The 22676-nt window shown below is 36.9% G+C and overlaps 1 protein-coding gene across 5 annotated transcripts; it reads right to left on the reverse strand.

The window, feature by feature from the left end:
• Positions 1-51: 51 nt before the first annotated feature.
• Positions 52-22507, reverse strand: LOC122565621 (E3 ubiquitin-protein ligase UBR4). 5 transcript variants are annotated; one of them, XM_043721757.1, is made up of 40 exons: positions 22146-22507; positions 21814-21911; positions 21269-21723; positions 20644-21168; positions 20403-20566; positions 20085-20319; positions 19880-19997; positions 19290-19444; positions 19045-19213; positions 18729-18958; positions 18525-18648; positions 18038-18264; positions 17448-17657; positions 17161-17348; positions 16939-17080; positions 16538-16815; positions 14156-16413; positions 13857-14059; positions 13605-13764; positions 12093-13474; positions 11863-12020; positions 11602-11748; positions 11454-11486; positions 11080-11281; positions 10814-11003; positions 10340-10729; positions 9668-10254; positions 9441-9557; positions 9020-9232; positions 8253-8429; positions 7994-8168; positions 7761-7911; positions 7288-7666; positions 6897-7199; positions 6579-6811; positions 2067-6441; positions 1440-1894; positions 1008-1332; positions 752-911; positions 52-492 (listed from the first exon to the last, which is right to left on the reverse strand). In XM_043721757.1, exons 1-40 carry the CDS (start codon positions 22265-22267, stop codon positions 431-433), a joined length of 16275 nt encoding a protein of 5424 aa, XP_043577692.1. In that variant the 5' UTR covers positions 22268-22507; the 3' UTR covers positions 52-430. The 5 variants fall into 5 exon arrangements, with proteins under 5 accessions (XP_043577692.1, XP_043577691.1, XP_043577693.1 ...); XM_043721756.1 differs by having other exon boundaries at positions 19290-19465; XM_043721758.1 differs by lacking the exon at positions 11454-11486 and having other exon boundaries at positions 19290-19465.
• Between the last annotated feature and the right edge of the window lie 169 nt (positions 22508-22676).

Below are 22676 nucleotides of genomic sequence, written 5' to 3' on the forward strand. Positions count from 1 at the left end.
TCTTTATTTGCAAATCAGGATGCAGCATAAATAAATGTTACTAGACCGAAGTATAAATTATAATACGATATTTCTTATTTTATTAAAGCATATTTTTTTTTAAACGTACAATTGTGGAATTGAATTACAACACGCGATACACTGACTGGATTTTTGTCTATCGAAAAAGCAAACGAGTAACTCGCAATTTACAGAGCGAGTATATTAATTGGAATTATTTCCATTTATTAAAGATCGAGATAATGAAAGGAACTTAGTGAGATGTATAAGAGTGTGTTTGTGTAGAGGCGCGCGCGCGCACGCACATGTGTATGAGCAAAGAAAGTAAAATTGAAAATAAGATGAAACTCGAGAGTTTGGAGAAAGTCGTTATACTTTTATGTAAAAGAGCGCATTTCCTTTCAACAGCATAGCATTCTTCCAAATTTTTTTAACCGAGTCTCTTCAAAATATCACTTATATACGTAGGATCCGTTATTTCGTCCAATAAACCTAAAACAAATATCAGAAAAATTTATTTGTATGTAATACATTTGTTTTCTTTTATACAATGACAATCAGGAATTGTTCGAAACATAAGATACATTGGATATTATAGACACGATATATTGATTAATATTAAGTAAAAATGAAAGAAAGCAACAAACTATAATTTTTTTTACTAGTAAAATGCAATTTTTCTTACACAAAATAAAACACGGCCAGGAACTGTTCTATCATTTGGCTTTATGTCATTTCTTTTTTTACTTACCTACAACATCACAAAATTCTTCGAAAGATGTGCAAGGTAACAGTTCATCGCGGTATGTAGCTAACACACGTTCCGAGGCTTTTAACATGGCTTCGTCATTATGTCTAATATATTCAGCCAAGACTGATGGCCACTGATTATCGGACAATACGTTAACTTTCTGCGATGAAATGAATAAAAGATGATAAAATTAAATAAAGGATTATTCAAAACTTTATATAATCAATAAGGAGATGAATAAAGAAGAAGAGTGTACCTTGAAGAAATTGGCATAAATACAATCGACTAGACCAAAGAAGATTAAGGCGCTTTTATATACCGCGTAATGCTTAACGGTAACATCGACAATAGCTTTTGTTGGACTCGATGGTGAAACATATCGCTGATGGGCAAGAACAATTAATCTGTTTAGATGAGCAATTCTGTATGTTTTCCAACGAGCTGGTGTATGAAGCAAAAGAGACATGGTGCATTGGTAAAATGGTCCTTCTGCTTCGTAACAACTTTCAAGCCAACTAGAACCTGGTAGTGTTTCTAAATATCCAACTAACGTTTTGTCTGCCCGAGTATCTGCTAGCGTACTAGAAAAATATATGATTTATGAGATTTAAATGTTAATGAATAATAAATGTAGCACATGCGAGAAGAAATAGAAAGTAAAATTAAATAAAGCTGCTATTCGACGTACGTGTTGATTACGTAAAGTGCTGTGTGAATTAAATAAGGGATCAAGTGCATGTTCGATTGTGGACCGCCTCCGCCACTATCTTCATGAAAACTCTTCTCTTGAGCGAATCGCAACAGTAGCAATTTTAAATCATGGACAGTGGATGGATAAGATATATCGCGATGGCTGGTACACTCTTGCAGGTAAGTATTATGTCTTGCTAAACAACTAGCGAAAGCAGATTCCAATACTTGAGGACCCCATAATGGTAAAAGTCCATTGCACTTGGTATTCGCATTTTGCAACGCTGCACTCTCCCACTCATCTCTGCCGCGTGCCAGTCTTACCGCAGACATATGACAGTCTACATGGACAACATTGAAATGTGTAACGGTGGTATATCCTACTGTCTTTCTTTGTTTCGTTTCAAATTCCTCAACGTTGCAACGTTTCGAGAAGGTGTAAATAGCCAAAACCTGAAAACCAATTAACTAAATAACAACGAATAGCTATGAGTGTATGTAAGTATCAATAGGAAACTCGAAAATAATTACAAAATCTTAATTAATCCTTAGTTGATACTTGCTAATAAGAGAGAAACGTAGCTCTTTCGAGATCTCTTAGTCTCTCACGAAATTTCATTCTTACCATGTTTGGCTTGAATTTGTATCCTTCACGACAGATTACGCAAACCAATCCCGTTTCATCACCTAAGTCTTCCATTTGTTGAAGGATTGCTCCGCTAGCCACCACTTGTCCTTTGTCGTTGGTTTGCATACCTAACGCACCCAATTGTCTTTCTCTCATCGCCATTGCCAGACGTTTCTTCTCGCTACGCGTATGCTGTCGGGCCTTTTCGATTAATTCGGCAACGCGTTTGTTCGTGCATAACGCTTCCAATAAATTCTCTGCTAGAGATCCGACATGTTCATCTGAAGATACTTGTTCCAATCTGTGTATTATACTAATAGTAAACTGTGACACTGTCAACTGTGTTGGTTCATGATCGGTTGCTAGGCCAGTTAAGAATCGTAAGATATATTTGAGTGCCGGTTTTGATATATAATCCTTTAATTCATCGCTGTCCGTTCGTAATAGTGTAGGCTTAAGGCAAGGAGCCCGCACGGTTATATATTCGAAAGCATCTTTTACAATCCCCATGCTTATGATGTAATCTTTTAGAGTGTTCCCAATTGCGTTTCGTTCGATAGCTTGAGTTAGAATGCAAAATAGCTCGAGCTTTTGTTCATCCTCTGGTGTGTGTTCGTGATCAAATTCGTAAAAGTCTAACACGGGTTTGAAATAATCGCAGAGGAGAGCCATTTTCTCACGATTTCCATATGTCAGAGCGGCTAATACACGTGCGAGCTGTGGTAATACATTGCTTTGCCTGACCGCGGTCGATTGAGCGCAAGAAAGAAGCGCCTTTATGTGCTCCGGGCCACTGGATGTCCGTGAAAAAGCTTCGAGCGTAGATAATGATGCATGTGTTAAGATCGTTTCTATGATTTCCAACAGTTGTTCGGTAATTTTTGCCTGCCAGTTTTCCGATTCGGTTGCAAGACAACGTTGTAGAACGTCCAAGAACACCATTACCGCTCCCAATTTACTTAAAACTTCTTGATTTTTTTTCACCTTGACTGAGAGTCGGAACAGTTTAAGAAGGACCTGAAGTAATGGTCGAGCTCGATTTACATTTTGTATTGCCGCTAATCGGTTTACCATTACTTGAAGACCACCGCAATCCGCTAAAACGTTTGCCATTTTATAGACTTCTTCGTTGTTCACCTCTTGTTCGCTGTTTGCATTTAAACTTTCAACAAACTCTTCGGTCGCGTCTCCAAGCAATCCTCGCATTCTGTATACCACGCGCATAGCATCGCATTCTCCGCCTTCTGGTACCCAAATCTTCTTGTAGACCTCCTTTACAGGCAAATCAAGACTGATTATTTTATTGTTAACTAAAAGCTCCATTCCATTATCATCCTCCAAGAGAGCGATCAATTCGCAATCTAGGCAAATTTTATTTTTCACGTCCCGCATAAGCGGTCCTAAGCCAGGTTCTAAACTGCTATAAGGATTTCCTAACATTCTACCTTGAAGAAAATCTTCTTGCTGCGAATCTTTCTCTAGTGTTAGATAAAATTCTCCGACATCATTTTCCTCCGGGTAAATGATGGAACAAAGCCTTTCAAAAATGAATACCGGTGTACGCACATCCTCGACGCTATACTTTTGCACCGTTTCCACGCAGATTGCCATAAAAGCTTTTGTCTCTTCTTCGGTTCCAGTGGTCATCTCTTCAAGGAGCTCCAACAGCTTTTTCTGTGTGTCGTCGATTAACCTTGTTCGCTGAACGACCAATCTTCTTAGGGAGAGATAACCATTGAGCACAGCACCTACCAAACGGCTTTTATATTGTTGTTTAATATTCTCTTGTTCGAGGAATGTTGCCATCAGTTCGGTAAGCATTTTCAATGAGTAACCTTGTGCCAAATCACTGGTCAACGTCGTCTCTTCCAGTCGATGGAGCTCCTCGATTTCCCTCGTTAATAAATCCGCGAGTAAGGTCATAACTCCTCGTACTGCTAAGAACTGCTTCCATGGTGACTGTCTAATTAAACTTTGGTACAATGTCAGAAATTCTGTGCTACTCTCACCAGCCGTACGTAATTCCTCTAAATAACACGTAAGCAATACGAGCACTTCTTTCTTCCGTTCGGTTCCCTGACAGAGGCTTTCTATCATGTTACAAGCAACTTGTCGCGCCAGTCGCGAACTTGGATTAAACAACACTTCCTTTAACCAGGCTCCATCAGCCAATTTTAGCGGTTGGATACCTTGTGCACCTCTTAAGTACCGATTATGCCATCTATGTCCGTATTTCTCCATTAAATAGAGCGCTCGAATCTCTTCCTTCTTCAATGGTTTGCTCGAAGATTGTTGTTCCATTTTCCTCGCGGCGGGCATACGACGAATCCATTCGGAATATGAGTGCTTTGGGTCACCATCCAACCATTTGTTTACGTCGATGGTAATACCCTCAGTTGGTTGAACGGTTGCTAACGACTCCACACCCCTGTCTTTAGCTTTCTTTGAGACTACCGGTTGCTCTGGTTTTACCAATCCTTGCAATATCTTTAAACACGGTAAAATAATGCTTTCCATTACGACTGGACTTTTCGATTCTTTACACGCCATCAAGAATAACTGCATCACGCAACGCAGTTTTTGTTCCCAACAGGTGTCCTCTTTTTGAATCAAAGCTGCTAGTAGTGCCATTTCGTGACGTACAGCCAACGACAAATCCGATGTAATAACGCGACCACGAAGCGTTAGAGTGATTCGACCAGTCAACAAAGAGCAAAGTTCTTTAGTAGATTGCGCATTGTCTCTGGTAACTAAACACAACAATTGACGAACTTCTTCCTGCATTTGCACGGTACCTTTGCGTAAATTATGCTCGACCAGCTCCTGTATTAATCCTTGTTTACATAAAACCTCTTTAGCTACCTGATTAGTAGCAAGAGCACGTAAGAGAGTCAGACAATGTTCCGTAGCCGCGGTCGCACATCCATAACAACGACCTACCGTTTGCGGATTCACGCATCCGACAGCAGGCAACTGTTGATGTGGTATCGTTGATGCCGTTATTGTTGCCGATTGGGGAACGGTCATCATCGTCGTCGCTGTCGTTGCTGTCGTTGTTGTCATTGTTGCCAAAGATTCTTCTTTGCCTGCATTGCTACTCGTCGTCGTCGATGTTGTATCATTACTCGACGAGCAACCAGCAATAATTTGGTCTCGCTGTTGACGATCATATGCTACAAGTTCTCGTCGGCAAGCCAAAACTCTTTGTATGATTTTACTCAATTCTTCGAAAGAAGTTTTACATTCGCCACAGTATCTTTGAGCAAGCAATTGTATGGCTCTGTTTACTTGAGTACCTCCACTTGATACTTGGATAGCGGCTGCCGCCGCTGCCGCTGCTGCACCTTCTTCCACTAAACCACGGTCCAATCGATGCTCCGATATTTTAATCAATAACATTTCTAACGTTGGCTTGTTTGAAATCAGAGTTTTGTACACTCTGTCAGCCTTCTCGAGCAAAGTGTTAATCGTCGCTACCGTTTTTTTTCGATCATCATCGCTTTCGATAGGATCAACTGCGCAACAGGGCCTTCCAGTAAGCGTATAATCGAACTTAGCGTATTTACAAAAACCACAAGCATGGCATAAAAACGGGTCCTTCTCGTCATAGTTGATAGCTCTACACTTGTGACATTGGAATACATTTTCTCCGCAATTACCGCAAACACCGGGATTCGCAGGCACGTTTGCGGAACATCGTGGACACTGTAAGGTTTCCGAAGAAGCCTGTATATCCTCGTAAAAATCTGCATATTCGATCATCAAATTGCAGGCAACAATCGGTAACGGGAATTCCATTTTGATTTCTGTTTGTCCTTGAGCTAGCGTTATCTTTTTAGCTTTATGCCACATGGCGGGCTTATTTTTCAGCTCGACTACCGCTTGAACCGATCTATTGTTATAATATATGTTAATCGTACGCACCATTTTTGTTCTCTTCAGGTCGCCTATGCGAAGAGTTATGCGACTTATCGTATAACTACCGACTAGTTTTACAATCTGTGTGGTTGTGGTGAATTTCGAGTCAACTTTAATCGAGGAAAGCTTGATTGTTGACATTGATACCTCGGGATTATTGCATACCAAACAAGGCTCACTTTCCAAATAATATCCATCCAATTCGACAAATTGAGCAAGATTCGCATACAGATTCGCATTCGGGTGACGTGCGAGTAACTGATTCTGTGCGCGTAGCACTGCAACCGCCTGCTCCATATACGTGTGCATCTTTTTACCTGCATGTTGGGTTTTTAGGGAAAAGTAACCAAGCAAATCGACGAATTGTGCCGCTTTTCGACCATAAGCCGGCAACAAAGGCCATAAACGCCACAGTAAGTCTAGTAGAACTTCTTGATCTGCTGGCCCAGAATTTCTGCATAGTATACAATTGAAATACAATTAGATTTAGAAAAAAAAGAAGAAAAAATGGAAGAAAAAAGAAAGAACAAACAGGAAAGAAAAGAAAGTCAAAGAATGTGAAGGCTACATAAAAAATTTAAGTTTGCTTACTTATAAATAGCTAGTATCAAAGAATGTGCTTGCCAACGGACATTTGTATTGTTCGTTTCGAGTAAAAAGGTTTGAATAAATTTCGTCAACAGGTTTGGAGAAACTTGCTTCTGAATTTGTTCGACTAATGCCAAGCATTGAGCTTCCTCGAATTTAGCTTCCGTATCCGAATCTTCTGATTTTTCTCGTTCTCGCCTTTCTTTTGAAGTTGTTACAGTCCCAGATTTCGGTTCCTAGCAAAGCAAAAGAATAACCTATTTCCTTTTCTATAATAATTCTTTTTTCAAAAATGAGACTAGACATGATATCATCGCTTACTTTCGTTTTAGTATCTTTCGTTTCTTTCGATTTATTGCTTGAACATATAGCACACTGCAAAAGTTGCAACACTGTGGGACTAACACCTTCATCCAACAACGTTGATATAGTAAGCAAATAAGAGAGTACTGTATTCTGTTTTAAACAGAATCGCTGCCAATTTCCTGTGCGACTTGTAGCAATTTCAACACAGCATTTCAGGTGTTCGATTAAATCTACTAATGAGTCATACGGTAAATTGATGGAATGTGGACGCGATTGAAGAGGATCGAATCCACCAGCAGTGCAGCATTGTTGAACTGACTAAAAAGTGTGATAAGTGCAATGTAGTACTGCATGAGTAATTCACACATATAACATAATAAAAATTCCAACAGCAAAGTCAACTTACCTGAATATGCGAGATTAGAGCATGCAAGTCACGTAGTTGTCTGTACTTTTCTTTATTACCACAAATAAAGAGTAATAATTTGCGTACTTGTCTTCTAACGAGTGGTGCTTGATAAGACATCATATACTCGCAGAGATAAAAATACCAAGGTTGTTCAAAAGCTGACTGTGTTGAATTGCTTTCAGCATATTTGTATACTTGATATGGTAATCGTAACACCATTTCCGTTAATAATTGCGGATAAGGTTCAAATATATCACCAGCATGTCCCTTAACATGCTGTCGCAAAAAGAGCGGTGACATGTCAGGTAGTGAGGTTGTAAGATGTTCTTTAAGCAATTGACCGCCAAGTATAGTATCGCTTTCTTCGGTTGACGTTCTACAGAAAAAGGAAAAGATGCATATAGATCACTACATGCTGGATCTGTTCATTATGTCATATATTTGCATATAGATGTTTATTGATAACATACGTTTTCCAATATTCTAATAATGCTTTTAACAACGTCGAACAATAATCAATTACTCCAGCTTTGCTGAGTATCGAGGCTGCCATTTGAGAAATAAAATTTGAACTTTCTGCTTGTGTTTTAGCAGTATGTTTCGAGCGAGACATTAAAACGCCTGTAATAGATAAACAAATTTTTAATTTATGTTATGATTAAAGATAAACAGATCAATGTACTTTCATCATTAAATCACTCACTTAGTAACCGCATAATAACCAAATGAACTTCTCGCTTGTTAGTACGTTGCCATATGTTATTTGTATCCGGTTTATCCATTTCTAATTCCGTTACCAATATTCGAAGTAGTCTTTCAACACAAGTTTTATCTTTCTCTTCTTGCCCGTCTAAATCGGCAGTTAACATTAATAAAACCTAAAAAATATCTTGCATTAAGTTTAATAAAGAAATTATACATATCAAAGGATTTGGCCAAAATATGCAGAAAAGTAAGCAAACCTGCATAAATGGAACAGTCAAAACACCAGATACGTTCGTTAAATTTGGGACGAACCGCATAAGCTTATCGAGCAATAATAATCGTATTGTATGCAGTTTTGCAGTAGTTTCGCAGCTCGTGTCATTTTCTTGTTCCGTGACATGTTCTTGTTCTGTACCTTCCTCTTGCTCAGTGACCTGTCAAAAAAAGTAATTCTATTGTATAACGGCAATTCATCCATAGCTCATTTCTGTTACAGAGCAGTAAAGAGCATCAATATAATGAGAGGAAAGAAGAAAAGAGGGAGAATGCGAATTACCTACGGTAGACTTTCGTTTTGAACATACCATATTTTAATGTAGATATAACAGTAATTGAAAAATACAACCTGTAAAGGGTGTTTCGAGACGCGATGCGCGAGTACGAAGGTGTGTGTTGAAGGACTGAATACTAAGACTGAAACTAAAACTAATATCGAAATTGAAACTAAAACTGAGACTGGAATTGGAATTGAAACTGAAAGTGAACCAACTTTAAACACAAACGCGTCTGTCATATCGAGAGTCTACCGTTAAAAAAAAAGTTGCACGTGCAAACGAACGGACGAATGTATACAGGGGAGGGGCGAATGGACGAACAAGATGAATGAAACGCAGGCGACACTTGGAAAAAGATCAGAAACAAGTATTTGTTGTTCACCACATAATCATAGTCATAATATACTGAATACAGAGTAACGATGAAAAACAGTAACGCCAACGACGAACGCAGTGACGGAAGCACTTACAGTGAAAGCCGCGGGGACACCCACGGAATTAGTTTCGGAACGTGGTGCTTGGTTGACTCCAATTCCTCCAATCGGAGGTATAGAATCGGGACCATTGTCTCCGTACGCGGAGCTCCTTCCCGATACATTATGCTCCCCCGTCATGCTGTCTACAGCACTTCCTCCGCTCTCGCTTCCACCGCTCTCGCTACCCTTGCTACCACCACTACCACCCTAACATAAAATATATCCCAAACATTACACTACCATCTACGATAAAATAATCTCCCTCCCTCCGCCCTCTCTCACTGTTTCTCTTCTTCTTTGTATTGCTCATTACCAATAAACAAACAGCTACGAGAGTAAACAGCATTGAAAGTAAACACGACAAACACAGCCTCAACTTGCTGTCGATGGTTGAGAAAACCGTACAGTAACTCACTTGTTCTGCCGGAGATGTACGCAGCGTACTGCCATCTGTAGCTGCAGTTGATCCCTCGTCATCTGAGCCTCCAGCAGAAGCTGTCGTGTCTGAGTAGTGACCTCCACTTTCTTGACCCTGGGAAGGGAAGAAAGTTCACTGGTAAAAAATTAGATTTGACTAAAATTCCACTGAAATTCTTTTTCCTTTTTCTCTTAAACATATTCACTTGAAATTTCAATTCTTACCGGATTTGTATTTTGAACTTGAACCAAACCTTGGGCTGCTAATTCTTGTAAACTTTCCAATGCTGGTCCATTTAAGTTTTGAAGGTTTTCCAATCCTTGTAAGTTCGAAAGACTTTGTTGGAATCCTTGTTGTAGTACTTGCAAATCAGCATTTCCACTTTCATGATCTTGTAAACTAAGTGCGATTGCTAATTCCACCATGGTTTCGTCGTCGGTATCTGGTGGTACGTCTAATATCTGTGGGAAACTTCCCGAACCGAGCAACGTTTCCAAAGGATTTACCGCCCCCCTTGCTATCGGTCCACTACTACTACTGCTACTGGTACCAGCACCACTAGTGCCACCAGCTGAGTTTCTGCTTGTAGTAGTGGATATCGCACTAGTTGCAGGAGTAGATGAATCTTGATTATTATCTGCTGCTAACATAACTGCTAAGGGATCAATCACTGACGACCCTATTGACTCTATATCTAAATGTTGTTCTGTTTCTCGATCTGCTGTCGACGCTGTTGGTGTGGCTGTTGGCAATTCTCGATGAGATGACACAGATGATGTTGTTGGCTTTTCTTCTGTATCCGCAGCCGTTCCTGTATGTACGTATCAAGTACTTAATTAGAATAATGATCAAAACTATTTATATTTACATATATGACATCTCGCTATTTCCTTTACCTGGTGTACTACAATTTGGGGGACTTGGTATATAAACTCTTCTTCTTTTGTACCTTGGTCGAAGTACACGGATTATTGCCTGTTTAACAGTGAAACTGATGGTCGTATCAGATGATAGTAATAATTGTAAATATAATTTAGCAGCTAAGGGAATATTCTTTTCCACATCACATGTCGTAAATGCATGTATTATTTCGACAATCGCATGAATCGTTCCTTCGGCATGAGTTAATCCTGGGACTACAACCGGTGCAAGGGCCATATTTTTTGGGTAAGCCATATGCAAAGACCACAGCATTTCCATAAGTTGTACTACTAAATGTTGTTGACTTTCATCCGCGCTTTTACGAGACTGGTTAATACTTTGTCGATCGTTTTCAAAAATTGGTACTAAATCCAGAAGCAAAATGTAACATTTATTAATTATTGCACAAACGGACTCAACTTTCTCTTAATCAATGATAATAATTTTACCATTGGTTTCATCTATTGGTTTGTTCGTGTATTGATCGGTAAACTTGGCAAGATTTTGTGGTCGTGATATGGATATACTCCGAACTATAAGTACCAGCCTATAAAAGTTTTCTGCGTCTATGTCACGAGTGTCCTCAAGTTCTCTCATAGATTTCAACGATTCCAATACATGTGATAGCAATACATGATCCTAAATAATAGTAACAATCACAATGACAGCAATAATAATAATAATAAAAAAGATATTTATATTTAGTGAAACTCACCTTGTGAAGATGATATGCTTGTTTGGATGAATGTAAAGCGGCTAAAAGCGCGGTTGTATGTATTTGTACGGATGGGGGAGTCGGTAATATGAGCAGTTGCGATGCTACCTCGATAGTTGTTGCTTTCAGTGGTAACTTGTTCTCGTCATTAGAGGGTACATTGAAAGATAATTCCAAAACTTCTAACATACCTGCGATCATCCTAAAATTAATATACTTCAAATAATATCATTCTTCATAGGAAGTTTTCTGTAATATTCTATATAGTATATAGTGTATTTTACACGAAATTTTATATATATATATATCTAATTCGAAAGTTTTTCTTACTTTAATTAATCCATAAATGATTAATTGCTTCAAGTTTTCCTTACCTATCAATATCAAGGGAATTGTCCTTTGCTGTGCTAAAGCATTATGCAATGATAAAAGATTTCATTGTACATAATTAACAGATGTATGTACATTAAAATAGAAATTGTATATATATGTATATATTTTTAATTATTATTGTATAGATACCTATCAACGGAGGACAAAGATGTAGGTGCAGATAAGGCACTATCTGTTTCGCTATTTATCGTGGTGACTGGTGCAGATGTTGATTGACCTGTCGGAACATCTTCTATTTCTTCAGGCCAGCCAAATGCGTCTTTCGTCTTACCGTATCTAAATGTAAAAACATTAATAAAGTCGAGAAAAAGAGAAAACAAGAAACAAGTGATTAATGAAAATTAATCATATATCATAACAATACTTTGTCGTTACAGGTTTTTTACATACATCTTAATACAATCCACCATAATGACACCTTCAGGATCTTGAGACGGTCCAAATGTAATAGTTAATTTTTTATCTGCCTGAAGACTTTCCTCTCGAGTCAAAGGTATGTCAAACCAACGGCTTCTACTTAAAGTTGTGCGAATACTTCTACCAAACACCTGTAAATAGAGTATTTTATATATATATACAAATGAAGCATTGAGCAAAGTTGAAGATCGAATTAGATTTACCTCGATGTAAACTGGTGCTCTTTGAACGTCTTGATTTCCGAGTAATACTCGAATTCCCGTCATAACCAAAACAGCGTCATTATTAGTAACTTCAACAATGAATCCCATTGCTTTTGTAGAAACAACATACATTCCAGTTGTGTTGAGCCTATGTTTAATTTGGGCAACGTTGTAAATTTGTAGCAAGTCATTACCGCCGAATTCCACATCATTCATCACTTGGCAATGTTCGAAAAAGTCAATAGGAAAAGTGACGGATCCTGTTGGTTTTCCCGTTTTGATGGTTTTCTTTTTTCGAGCCGGCTTAACCGTGGCCATCGTACCTACTGGTTGAACAGTAGGAGACATCCAATAGCCAGTTTGTTCCATTCCAGCCATATAAATTCTCAAACTTCCATCTTCACATAATAGAATTAAAGTCGTGCGATGCTCGGCGTTTGAACTCGGATGTCTTATGACAACCATGTCCATTATTTTGGCCTTAGCAGGAATAGCTTTAATTTCTTGAATCATTATTGTATCAGGTTTAATCATTAATATTACAGGATTATTACTCGTCTCTAAAATTGAGCAAATCAATCCAGGATGATTGGGTACTTCACTCCATTGACATAATGGTTGTGGTTGATTGTTATTTGATTTGTTCCCATTCGAACTTTTGTTACCAGTAAGATTAATTTGAAAAACAGTTGTTACGTCAGTTTCCATGTATTTAAGAGGCGCTATGAAACTTTTACCACATGCGTAACTGAAGAAGAGTAATTGTAAAGCATGCGAATAATAAATCGACACACCTCCACCGCCAACTTGGCCATTATCTCTTATTTCTGGATGATACACGTCGAGAGTATTCGTTACATAGAAAGGTCCGTACTTTGCTGAGCTTACCTCATCCATCGCTTGACCATAAATATAACCGGCCGAAGATATTATCAACAAATAAAATACACCATCCTCTGCATGCATAAATGTACAATCTCTTATCTTTCCGGTAGGCACTAAAAAATAATATTGAGGACAAAGAGCGTCTTTTCCAAGATCGTAAATCTTTACGAAGTCTACGGTGACCAGAGCAAGTTGAGTTTGAGATCCAGGCAGCCAAATTGCTTTTATAATAAAATTGCCGGTTTCCAATTGAGGATACAGAACCAAATGATCTGACACAGTTCCAGAAGTATTAAAAGTTAATACGTGACAATCTTTAAAACCACAGACTGCTAAGAAATCTTCATTCCATTGGTTTCCAGTTACAGATAATACAGTGAAGGGTACCGGAGCAGAAGCAAGTCTCGTTAATGTTAATTTTCTCTTCGACGAATCAGGTTGTTTCAACAATGCGCCCAACTGTAACACTGTTATTTTTCCTTTCTCGTGTGAGACCGCTATAGAAAGGAAAAGAATATGTATGTTATACACGCATTATAGTAAAATAAATTAATCAATAAATACATCATCAAGCGATACATGAAAGATCGAAATAAAATGCGAAAACATGGATACAAAATCACTCACCCAAATGTTGTCTTTTACCATGTGGAGACGATAGACAACACATTGCAACACGACGTATCATATGTGCAGATAGTAATTGTCTAATAGTTTGTCCTTGTTCTCCCGAGTAATTCATTCGAACATTTTCAAATGCTCCTTCTTGGGATCCCAATGTGGGAAGCTGAAATTAACATCACACAATAATGTAATTTTGTTAATTCCACCATTATAGACAACAATTCCTTTGCCATTGCCACAAACAAACGCACATACCATTAATTGATCGGTATATTCAAACTTTTTATCCACCGTGTGCAATTGTTTAAGTGCCATTTGAGCGCGTGCATGACAACCAATTGCCGAGTTTTTTCTACACGATGCATCTACTGCCGGTAGTAAAGCACGCGTCAGATCTACCAACGACGATACCAAACCACTTTTCCAAAGACAACCTTGTATCCAATCCTTCGATGTTTCTGTTCAATAAGATAACAACCAGGTTAATGAGAATTCAAAGCAAATAAAAGAATTCTCCGATCGAACAAAAAATGAGTACAAGCGAAAATAATTACCTAATTGTTTGGCCAAATACGCATGTCTCTGTTTGTCGCGTCCTTGTCTCTCTTGTTTGTCAGACAAATATAAAGGGCTCGAAGTTCTTCGTCGTAAACTGCTTGTGAGGAGTAGATCTCGATTCTCAATAGACGTACCAAGCGTATTCCCGTAACTTGTACTAGCAACGCCGGTCGAAATGCTGGTCGATGCAGCTATATTTCCAGAACCGACAGCAGTTGTGTTAGTCTGATGTTCCGATGATTGAGGACTTCGTTTAGTTAAAGCTTGACAAAAACCGTCATTTTTTGCACCGCAGTCACAAAAGAAATTTCCATATTTCGCATATGTAACATCATGTCCGCGATGACAAACGCGAGCACATACTGTGCAGACTCCAACTCCGTTTACCATGTTGCAGGTGTGACAGTGATACCAATGTTGATTCATGAACTCCTTTAGCGTGATGGTGAACGTACATAACTTGTTACAAAGACTATCGTCATCAGAATCGTCAGCCGCACTATCTTCATCTTCGTGTGGAATATCATCTATCCAATCGCTATCATTCACATCATTAACCGGAGTAGCACCTTCCCATGGTGGACTAGTTGCTCGATCTTGTGATTGCATTAATTGAGGACAAATTGCACTTACTACATCTGCTACATAATTCAGTATACAACAGCCAGCTTCGACGAATGGTAACGGTTTATCTAAACTTTGAAGATCTTTATTCATCAATTGTTCCTTGCAAAGTTCAATCCATTCGATTGCGGCTTTAAATAGTAAAGTGTGTCCTTTCTCGGAACCAGCGTCGGCTAATGTAGACATAACGTTCATTAAATCGGAGAATCCGTTGCCCTCAATCGTTGGAGAAAGAATGTGATAAGCTAATGGTATGAGGGCTCGAAGAATAGTAACAGGTACGCCTTCATCGACGCTGCTTTTCTCTTTAACTATATAATTTGTAAGCGCTCGTAAAAGCCGACTATTTTCATGCATCGAATGTTGCTGTTGAAGCTGCTGTTGTTGTTGTTGTTGATCATCAGTGATACTTGTCGATTGGTTATTGCTAGCTGAATCGTTTGACAGCGAAATTAACCATCGATCTTGTTCATTATTCGGTACATTAGCAACCTCGTCCGATTTCGGGGCATCTTCGGTTGTATTAGCAACGGCAACCAGCGCATTTGTAGTTACCATCGTTGGTGTTTGTACGTTTGTCAACGATGCATTTGGAGAAATACTCGTTGCTCCTAAAATAATTTGTTTCAACCATATTTGCAATTTTTCTGGCTCTACATGAGCCAAATTCGATACGGATCCACAAAGACGTTCTAATGACCCGTCACTGCCTTTCTCAGCTGTTTTGAACAATGTGTTGAAAAATCTTAAAACGTGGGTGGCAAATTGTTGTGAAGATTGTGAAGATGTTATACATAACAATACAGAAACAAGAGATCGATTGGTGTTTGGTGCAAAGAACAAATCTAATGCTTTACATCCAACCGGTTTTTCTAATAGTTGTTCCCAATATTTAATACATCGTTTCATGATTTTTTCATTAACTGTAATATTGACGGGATCTTGGGTGTCATTCGTATATTCGATTATCAAATTATATGTACGGTGCAATACAAAAAGATGTTCTCGTAATTGTCGTGCTTCACTATCGCTATCACCTAGCAGTTTTGTCAAAGCCTTGTTAGTCATATCTTGAAGATAATCTGTGCGAGCATCCATAGACAGTGCAATAAGAATATCCAGTGCTTGATTATGTACGTCCGTATTTTCTGGTGCTGTTGTAGGAGTTACATATTCTACTATAAATGTAACTAAATTGCGCAACAACTTTTTCAAAGACGGATTAATAGAAAACGTCGAATATTCAGAAAGTGAGCTGATATGTTGACACACAGTAGCCAGAATATAACTCTCCGCTGGTATAACGTCATTCGTATAAGTGTTCCAAGGAATATGGACAACACTGATAGATTTCCATTTATCTATGACAGATTTTGCAGAATTTGGTAAAAACGAGATCAAGGACGCTTCAGTTGACCAATTTGCACTTGCCATTGCAATGATATCGTCGAGTATAGAATAATCTCGAGGACCGTATTTACCATCTACTTCGAAAGATTCGAGCATCTCGTGCAATATATTTGATCGACACGAGTATAGGATCGATTCTGTTAATGAAAGAACATGTGGTAGTATACTGATCATCATTTTATTTGCATTCGTAGTTCCGGATTCTGAACTTTGTGTGTTTCTGTACAAAGAATAAATTTGAGTTTAAGACACGCCAATAATACTTGAAATTAAATAAAGAAAAAGGTGTAACAAATATAGGTTCAACAGGTGTATCGTCAGAGAATATAATCAATTTAACTTACTTTGAACTCTCGATAGTTTCGTTTTGACTCTTTGATAGACTTTCGTAAAAAAGAATTTGTAATTTGCCAATAACTGCAGCCAAAATACACAATGAACTAAGTTTAGGTAATGCATTTTTCGGTATTATTTTATTGTTATAGTTAGTTTCTGGTTTCAATGCCGTAATGCAATTTTTTGCGACTGTAACATCGTATTTGAGGGAGTTTACAGTAGATGATACCGTTTTCAAAAGATTTCTCGCATATTGTGCATACATTCCTTGTCTGATTAGACAATCCTGTTAGTAGAAATAACGACAATTTTATAAATTTAATTGACTTAATCGACTTAATCTTAATTTATGATTATTATAATAAAATTATAGATATTATGATAAAATATGATTAAAATCAAACATTACATTCATCCAACTGGTAAAAGTTTTGCATGCGGCTCTAGGTCCCCAAATTAAAGAATATAATAACATTGGTCCAGCAGGAATCTCCTCACCAAGAGCCAGTTTATCCATATATAGAGTAGATGGTGGTAACATTAGCAACAATCTGTTAACAATTCAAGGAAGGGATATTCAGTAAGTTTAAGTATGACATTCCCTTGAAAAAATATATCGTTTATTACTTACCGCCAACATATGGAAAAACAATAACGAATCGCACATAATCCTATGAAAGTGGGCGATTTATCTTTACCATCACTACTAGTCCTCTTTTGCATATCAGCTTGATTCAGTACGTTCAAAATATCTATTAGTGCATCAACCAAAAGAGGATATTTCATTTTATCTGGTGCACCCAGTATGAAATTACAAGCCTATACAATATACAATCAAAAATTATATTATAAATAGAATTAGAAACTTAACGAAGAATTGTTTTGTAGCAATTTATGAATAAATCATAATATACCAACCACCCCATCCAATTTTGGAGTATCTTGATTATTGAAATCTGTAGTAGAAAGATTGTAAAACCGAGGCTTCATTGAAAATTCATCTTGATTACCAATTTTGCGATAATTGTCTTCAATTACTGTCCATGGTGTAAAAATACGAGCCGTTTGTTTATTACCATCTTTTGCATCACAAACTAAACTCGTCGCAGAAAATAGATTCCATCGAACCTATGTGTTAATCGAACAATTTATAAATTATTAATAAATTCATATATGAACATCTCATACTTAGCTCATGATGGAAATGTACAAGATTTTTACTACCACTCAAATGTATCTTTCAATTTGGTGGCCCTGGTATCTTGTCGCGTTTTGCTCACATATAACAAACACGTCATTATTTTCGCATTTTACGCATTCACGTTATCTAACGCAATATTAATAACGTGTACTCTTTGTAACCCCGTTAAAGAACATAATGATATAAATGAAAATATATAATATGAAAATGAAAATGAAGAATGAGATGAGAATTATGATAAACGGGAAATAATACTAAATGCTTTTTATAGTAATAATATTCAAATCACCAGAATAAGTTTACTTACTTGTTCAAGTAATGCGGGTGGAGCATCATAAAGATGTTTCATCATGTATTCAAGTAGTAACAATAATCGTGACAAATGCAGTAACTGAGAATCTTTCATTGGAGTTTTAACAGCTTCGCTACAACGCACAGCACCGCTACCGGTTACAAGTAGTACTGATTTCTTTTGCATGAAATTAAGAGAGTGGAATAAAATCAAAACTAGTTGCGCATGTTCTACGTTCAAATCTGCAAATATTGATATGAAAAATGTTATATGTTCTGCCAGGCAAAATGTAAAAAAGTTTATGATTTAATTCACCTTGTATTAATAAAACGTGTTTCAGTAAAAAGAAAGAAAGATATTTCTATTTGATTAAGAAAACGAAACAGAAAGAAGCAAAATACAAAACACCATATAGATTAGGTTTAAGTAATGTTACCTGTGTATATGCTTATTATTGTTTATATATTATACGTGTATAAAAATACGTATCGTTGCTCCTTACCTTCGTTTTCTGCCTCAAATGTAGAGGGTGGATTGCACACGTTTTCTACTATAGTTGTAATCAAACGATGCCATATGCTTATACAAGCCGCTTCTTTCTCCGCTCGAGGTTTTAGTAAAAGAACCTATCATTGACAATGCCTATAATTAGTGAAAGTTATAAGATTACATGAAATCATACGCCCTATATGTAATAAAACCACACCTGTGCCAACACACTTAATGTTCTCGGATAGACTTGAAGGGGCCAAGTACATGGAGTTGTACTTTCTGTCGCAGACCATGGGTTTACACCTAAATGCTGGAGAAGGGTGTTTTGTAAACTTTCGCTCAACGTATTTTGAACAAGTAAATTATGCGTGTAAAGACTCAAAGCTTGAGAAAATTCGGAATACATAGCGCCCAGTGTGGCACCGTAGAATACCGATATAGTGCCTAAAATGGAATGCATGCTTTGTAGCAGTACTAATCATATGTATGTGTAAACACTGTATGATTATTAAACAAATATAAATACCTACCAGTCTCCGTCCTAGCAGTCTCATGATCTAAATCTCTAATTATTGCCGCTAATATAACCATCTGTTGTTCAACTAAGCCATTTACCACATATTCGCGAACGTATGAACTTCTATTGCCAATCAAATGTTGATTCATGAATTGAAAAATTTTAGTAGCCAATGATATATACTGTAATTGAGAATGAAACTAATTACTCTAATATCTCTCACTGATTTTTGCAAAATGAAAAAATCAATTCACTTACTCCATGAGGTTCACGATTATCAGGAACAATAGTAGTTACAGTTCGTTCAGCGTTGGTTTCATTGTTGGGTTCTTTTGTACCATTCGCCGGTGATCCATCAGATGGGGCAATTGTTTCCTCAAACCATAAGCCCAAAATAGGTTCGCTGTCCTCCTCTATCGACATAACAGTTTTTTCTGTATAGCGAGAAGACGCATTTACACCGTTAATCATCTGCTTATGTAAATGATAAAATTATAAAAACAACAACTTTGAAATTATGTACTTAAAATATGTATCACATGAAATATACACATGGCAAATGCACACTTTATATATATAATTTTTCTCTTAATATATTGTATTATATATATATGAAATATACTGACTATTATCTTATATCTCTTAATAATGTAGTCAAATAATAGAATAGAAAAATATTTAGGTTCTTTTCATATGATCCAATGAACAACTCTGTATTTAAATACATAAAGATATTGCCAAAAGTATAATTCGTTTTTCTTTTCCCTTTTTATTTACTTTCATTACGATTACGAAAAAAAAGTAATATAATTTCGATTTTGTGTATTGCACAATAAATATTCTTTTACCTTCATCAGTAGAATTATCTGAACAACTTAGTAAATCTTCATAGTAAGTAGTAGAATCAGATTGACTTAAAGCATCGCCTTCAAATGGATGTTTTTGTATTCTCTTCAAGGTACACGCCTACAACATAAATTGATTGAGCAGGCGTTACTAAAAATACTGTATTAATCAAAAACAAGTCGATGTGCGTTATTACTACAGACTGACCCTTCTGTAACTTATAGTGGCTAAGTAAAATAATAGATGATTAAGTGGTACAGCTTGTAGAAAAGTAACCGCCCTTTGAAGGGCGGTAGCAGTGGAAAGTATATCCAATGGAGCGGGTTCTGGCGGAGTAGAAGAATCGGCAATTGCTTCAATCGAAACATCTTCTAACAGAGCACTCATTAACGTAAGCGCATGAGAGGCTAATGCGACTGAAAGTACTCCAAAACCTTGTTGTCTGAAATACAAGAATTTTCAATTACTTTTTGATTCTAATTAATCATTAAAGTAGTAGAAAGTATTAAAGTTCAATATCCTTACATTTTCATAAGATTGACGCGAATTGTTCCATCACGTACTTTGCTAGGTGATTTACCCTTTTCCTCTTTCCCTTTATCCGTCGCACTTAAACCACTCACTGTAAGTTGAGCTTGTAAACCAGCCACCAACAACCATACTCCGATTAATAGATGATTTTGCAGAATCTATTACAAATAATCAAGTTATTTACACTGTTACATGAACAAACCAATTTTTGCATTGAGTGAAAATAATTCCTTACATGACCTCCGGCGCGTGTGCTGTTTTTAATTACGTTTGAGACTAAACCAAATATTTCGAGGCTTTTTTCAACAACGGTAATCGCCAGAGTGTCATACTCCTCTTCTGCAGTTTTAATACTTGAAGCGGTTTGCGTTCCAGCAGAGGTATTTGTACTACATTTCGGTGACACAGCATTCGTTATTCCGACAATACTTGATGCAGTCGCGTATACAATCGAGCAATATAAACAAGACATGGTCAGTAACGATAATTTTTCTAGTTTACTTGGAGTTAATGGTTCTAAGAAATACAGAGATATTACATTGTGAACGATATTAATATCGTTCGACACAGAATGTAAATTATGACGTATAGCATGTGCGTCAGAGGCATTCACGGGTAAAGTGAAACTTTTTTTATGTAAATATGCTTGATATTTGCGAGTATAACATGACAAGTGGGGAAGATTTAAACACATATCCAACAGCGTGTCTCCTACATCCATATTTCGAAGAATATTTATGTTACTTGTAACAAATGTTGTCTACAAAATAAAAATTACATTTTTAGAATAAATATATTACCTTTGTCATTAATCATAGATATATGTATATGTTACATATAAACTGACTCATAGAAGATACCTTTATGTCTGAATGAACATCATTAACAACACTGTCATTCGTAGTTTTCGTTGCACTCTCATTAGAATTTTCAACAACAACAGGCATTGACATTGTAGAACCTTGTAATGGCATAGTCAATTGTTCTAGAATACTGCCAGATAAATCGCATTGTATTCGTTCAGAATCTTTAGACGATTGAGAAGTGTCCTTCTCAGCTTCTGGGGATAACTGTGATTTAATGTCATGTGGTATGTCAGAATTTTTTATCATAGCAATCAAGGCTGCTTCTTCAGTAGATGAAAGTAAAGATTGTCCAGTACAAAGTGCAAGAATTGGAAGCAGTAGTTGTTTTGTACTTAAGACAGTAGGTGTCCCATTTCCTAACTGAACTTGATGATGAGATAATTTATCCATGAGACGAAGAAGCAAAACTCTACATGCTTGACAAACTATAGATATTTGACTTTTGGAAACTGAAAAACCACAAAGAATTAGTCAAGAAATATATACAATTCGGTAAAAAACTGTCTCTTACAAAGACAAAACAAAAATTCAAAACTTACATGTATTGATGCAACTACAGAAATAATCTGCTGCAAGAATTGCCACAGATGTATAAAAGGTATCATACAGCTCTCCTTTACAGAGGAAGTCATATTCGCTAAAAATTATAAGAAAGATAAATAAAACTATATGAGTAAACGATTAAAATTAATAACTAAAAAAATAAAATATTTTTCAGGGTTGTCATTGGAAACATACGACCCTCTCACTCTCTCTCTCTCTCTCTCTCTCTCTCTCTCTCTCTCTCTCTCTCCCTCTCACTCCGAGGATTACAATCAAAATAATTTCTTGTACCTAAATCGTTTTAATTTAAAAACGTTACGAGTCTTACCGTATAACAATGCTTTTTGCCAATTCCAAGATATCATTTTTATCGAATGATCCTTGTGATATTGCTAATAATGGTTTCGTTACTGCTGACCATGAATAGCTACCACGAATCTTGGTCGCCATTTTTGAAACTGTTCGACTTTGTTCGAACCTATCTTCTCTTTTTCCACAGCAGTACTTTAACTATATACGTTTACATATTTGTACATGTATCTATAAACGTTTATTTTACGTATTATGCCTCTGCGTCCACTCTGAATGTTTCTTCTTCTTCTTCTTCTTTCTATTTCTCCTCCTCCTCTTCTTTTTCGATATACTTATACTTGCGCAATTTTTAAACTGCACATACATTTACGTAGAATTCTGTTCAAGCTTTCACATACGCACGCGTACATAATATTTACTCTAAAAAACAAGGAAAAAAAAGAGATTAGAATAGTTAAGAAAAACGAAGAACAGACAGGAAAATAAATCAAGTCTAAAGAAAAAGGAATAAAGAAGAAGCAATATTCGATTTCATATATAAACAGAT

Source organism: Bombus pyrosoma, linkage group LG3, assembly GCF_014825855.1.
Source record: "Bombus pyrosoma isolate SC7728 linkage group LG3, ASM1482585v1, whole genome shotgun sequence".
Taxonomy (NCBI): domain Eukaryota; kingdom Metazoa; phylum Arthropoda; class Insecta; order Hymenoptera; family Apidae; genus Bombus; species Bombus pyrosoma.

Excerpts from the sequence above, each read along its gene's own strand:
- LOC122565621 (XM_043721756.1), bottom strand. The coding sequence starts at position 22,267 with ATGGCGACCAAGATTCGTGGTAGCTATTCATGGTCAGCAGTAACGAAA. Across the intron at positions 19,998-20,084 it reads CCACTATAAGTTACAGAAGG|GCGTGTACCTTGAAGAGAAT; the intron begins GTCAGTCTGTAG and ends TTTATGTTGTAG. Across the intron at positions 10,255-10,339 it reads CCCAAATTGTAGTACACCAG|GAACGGCTGCGGATACAGAA; the intron begins GTAAAGGAAATA and ends ACGTACATACAG.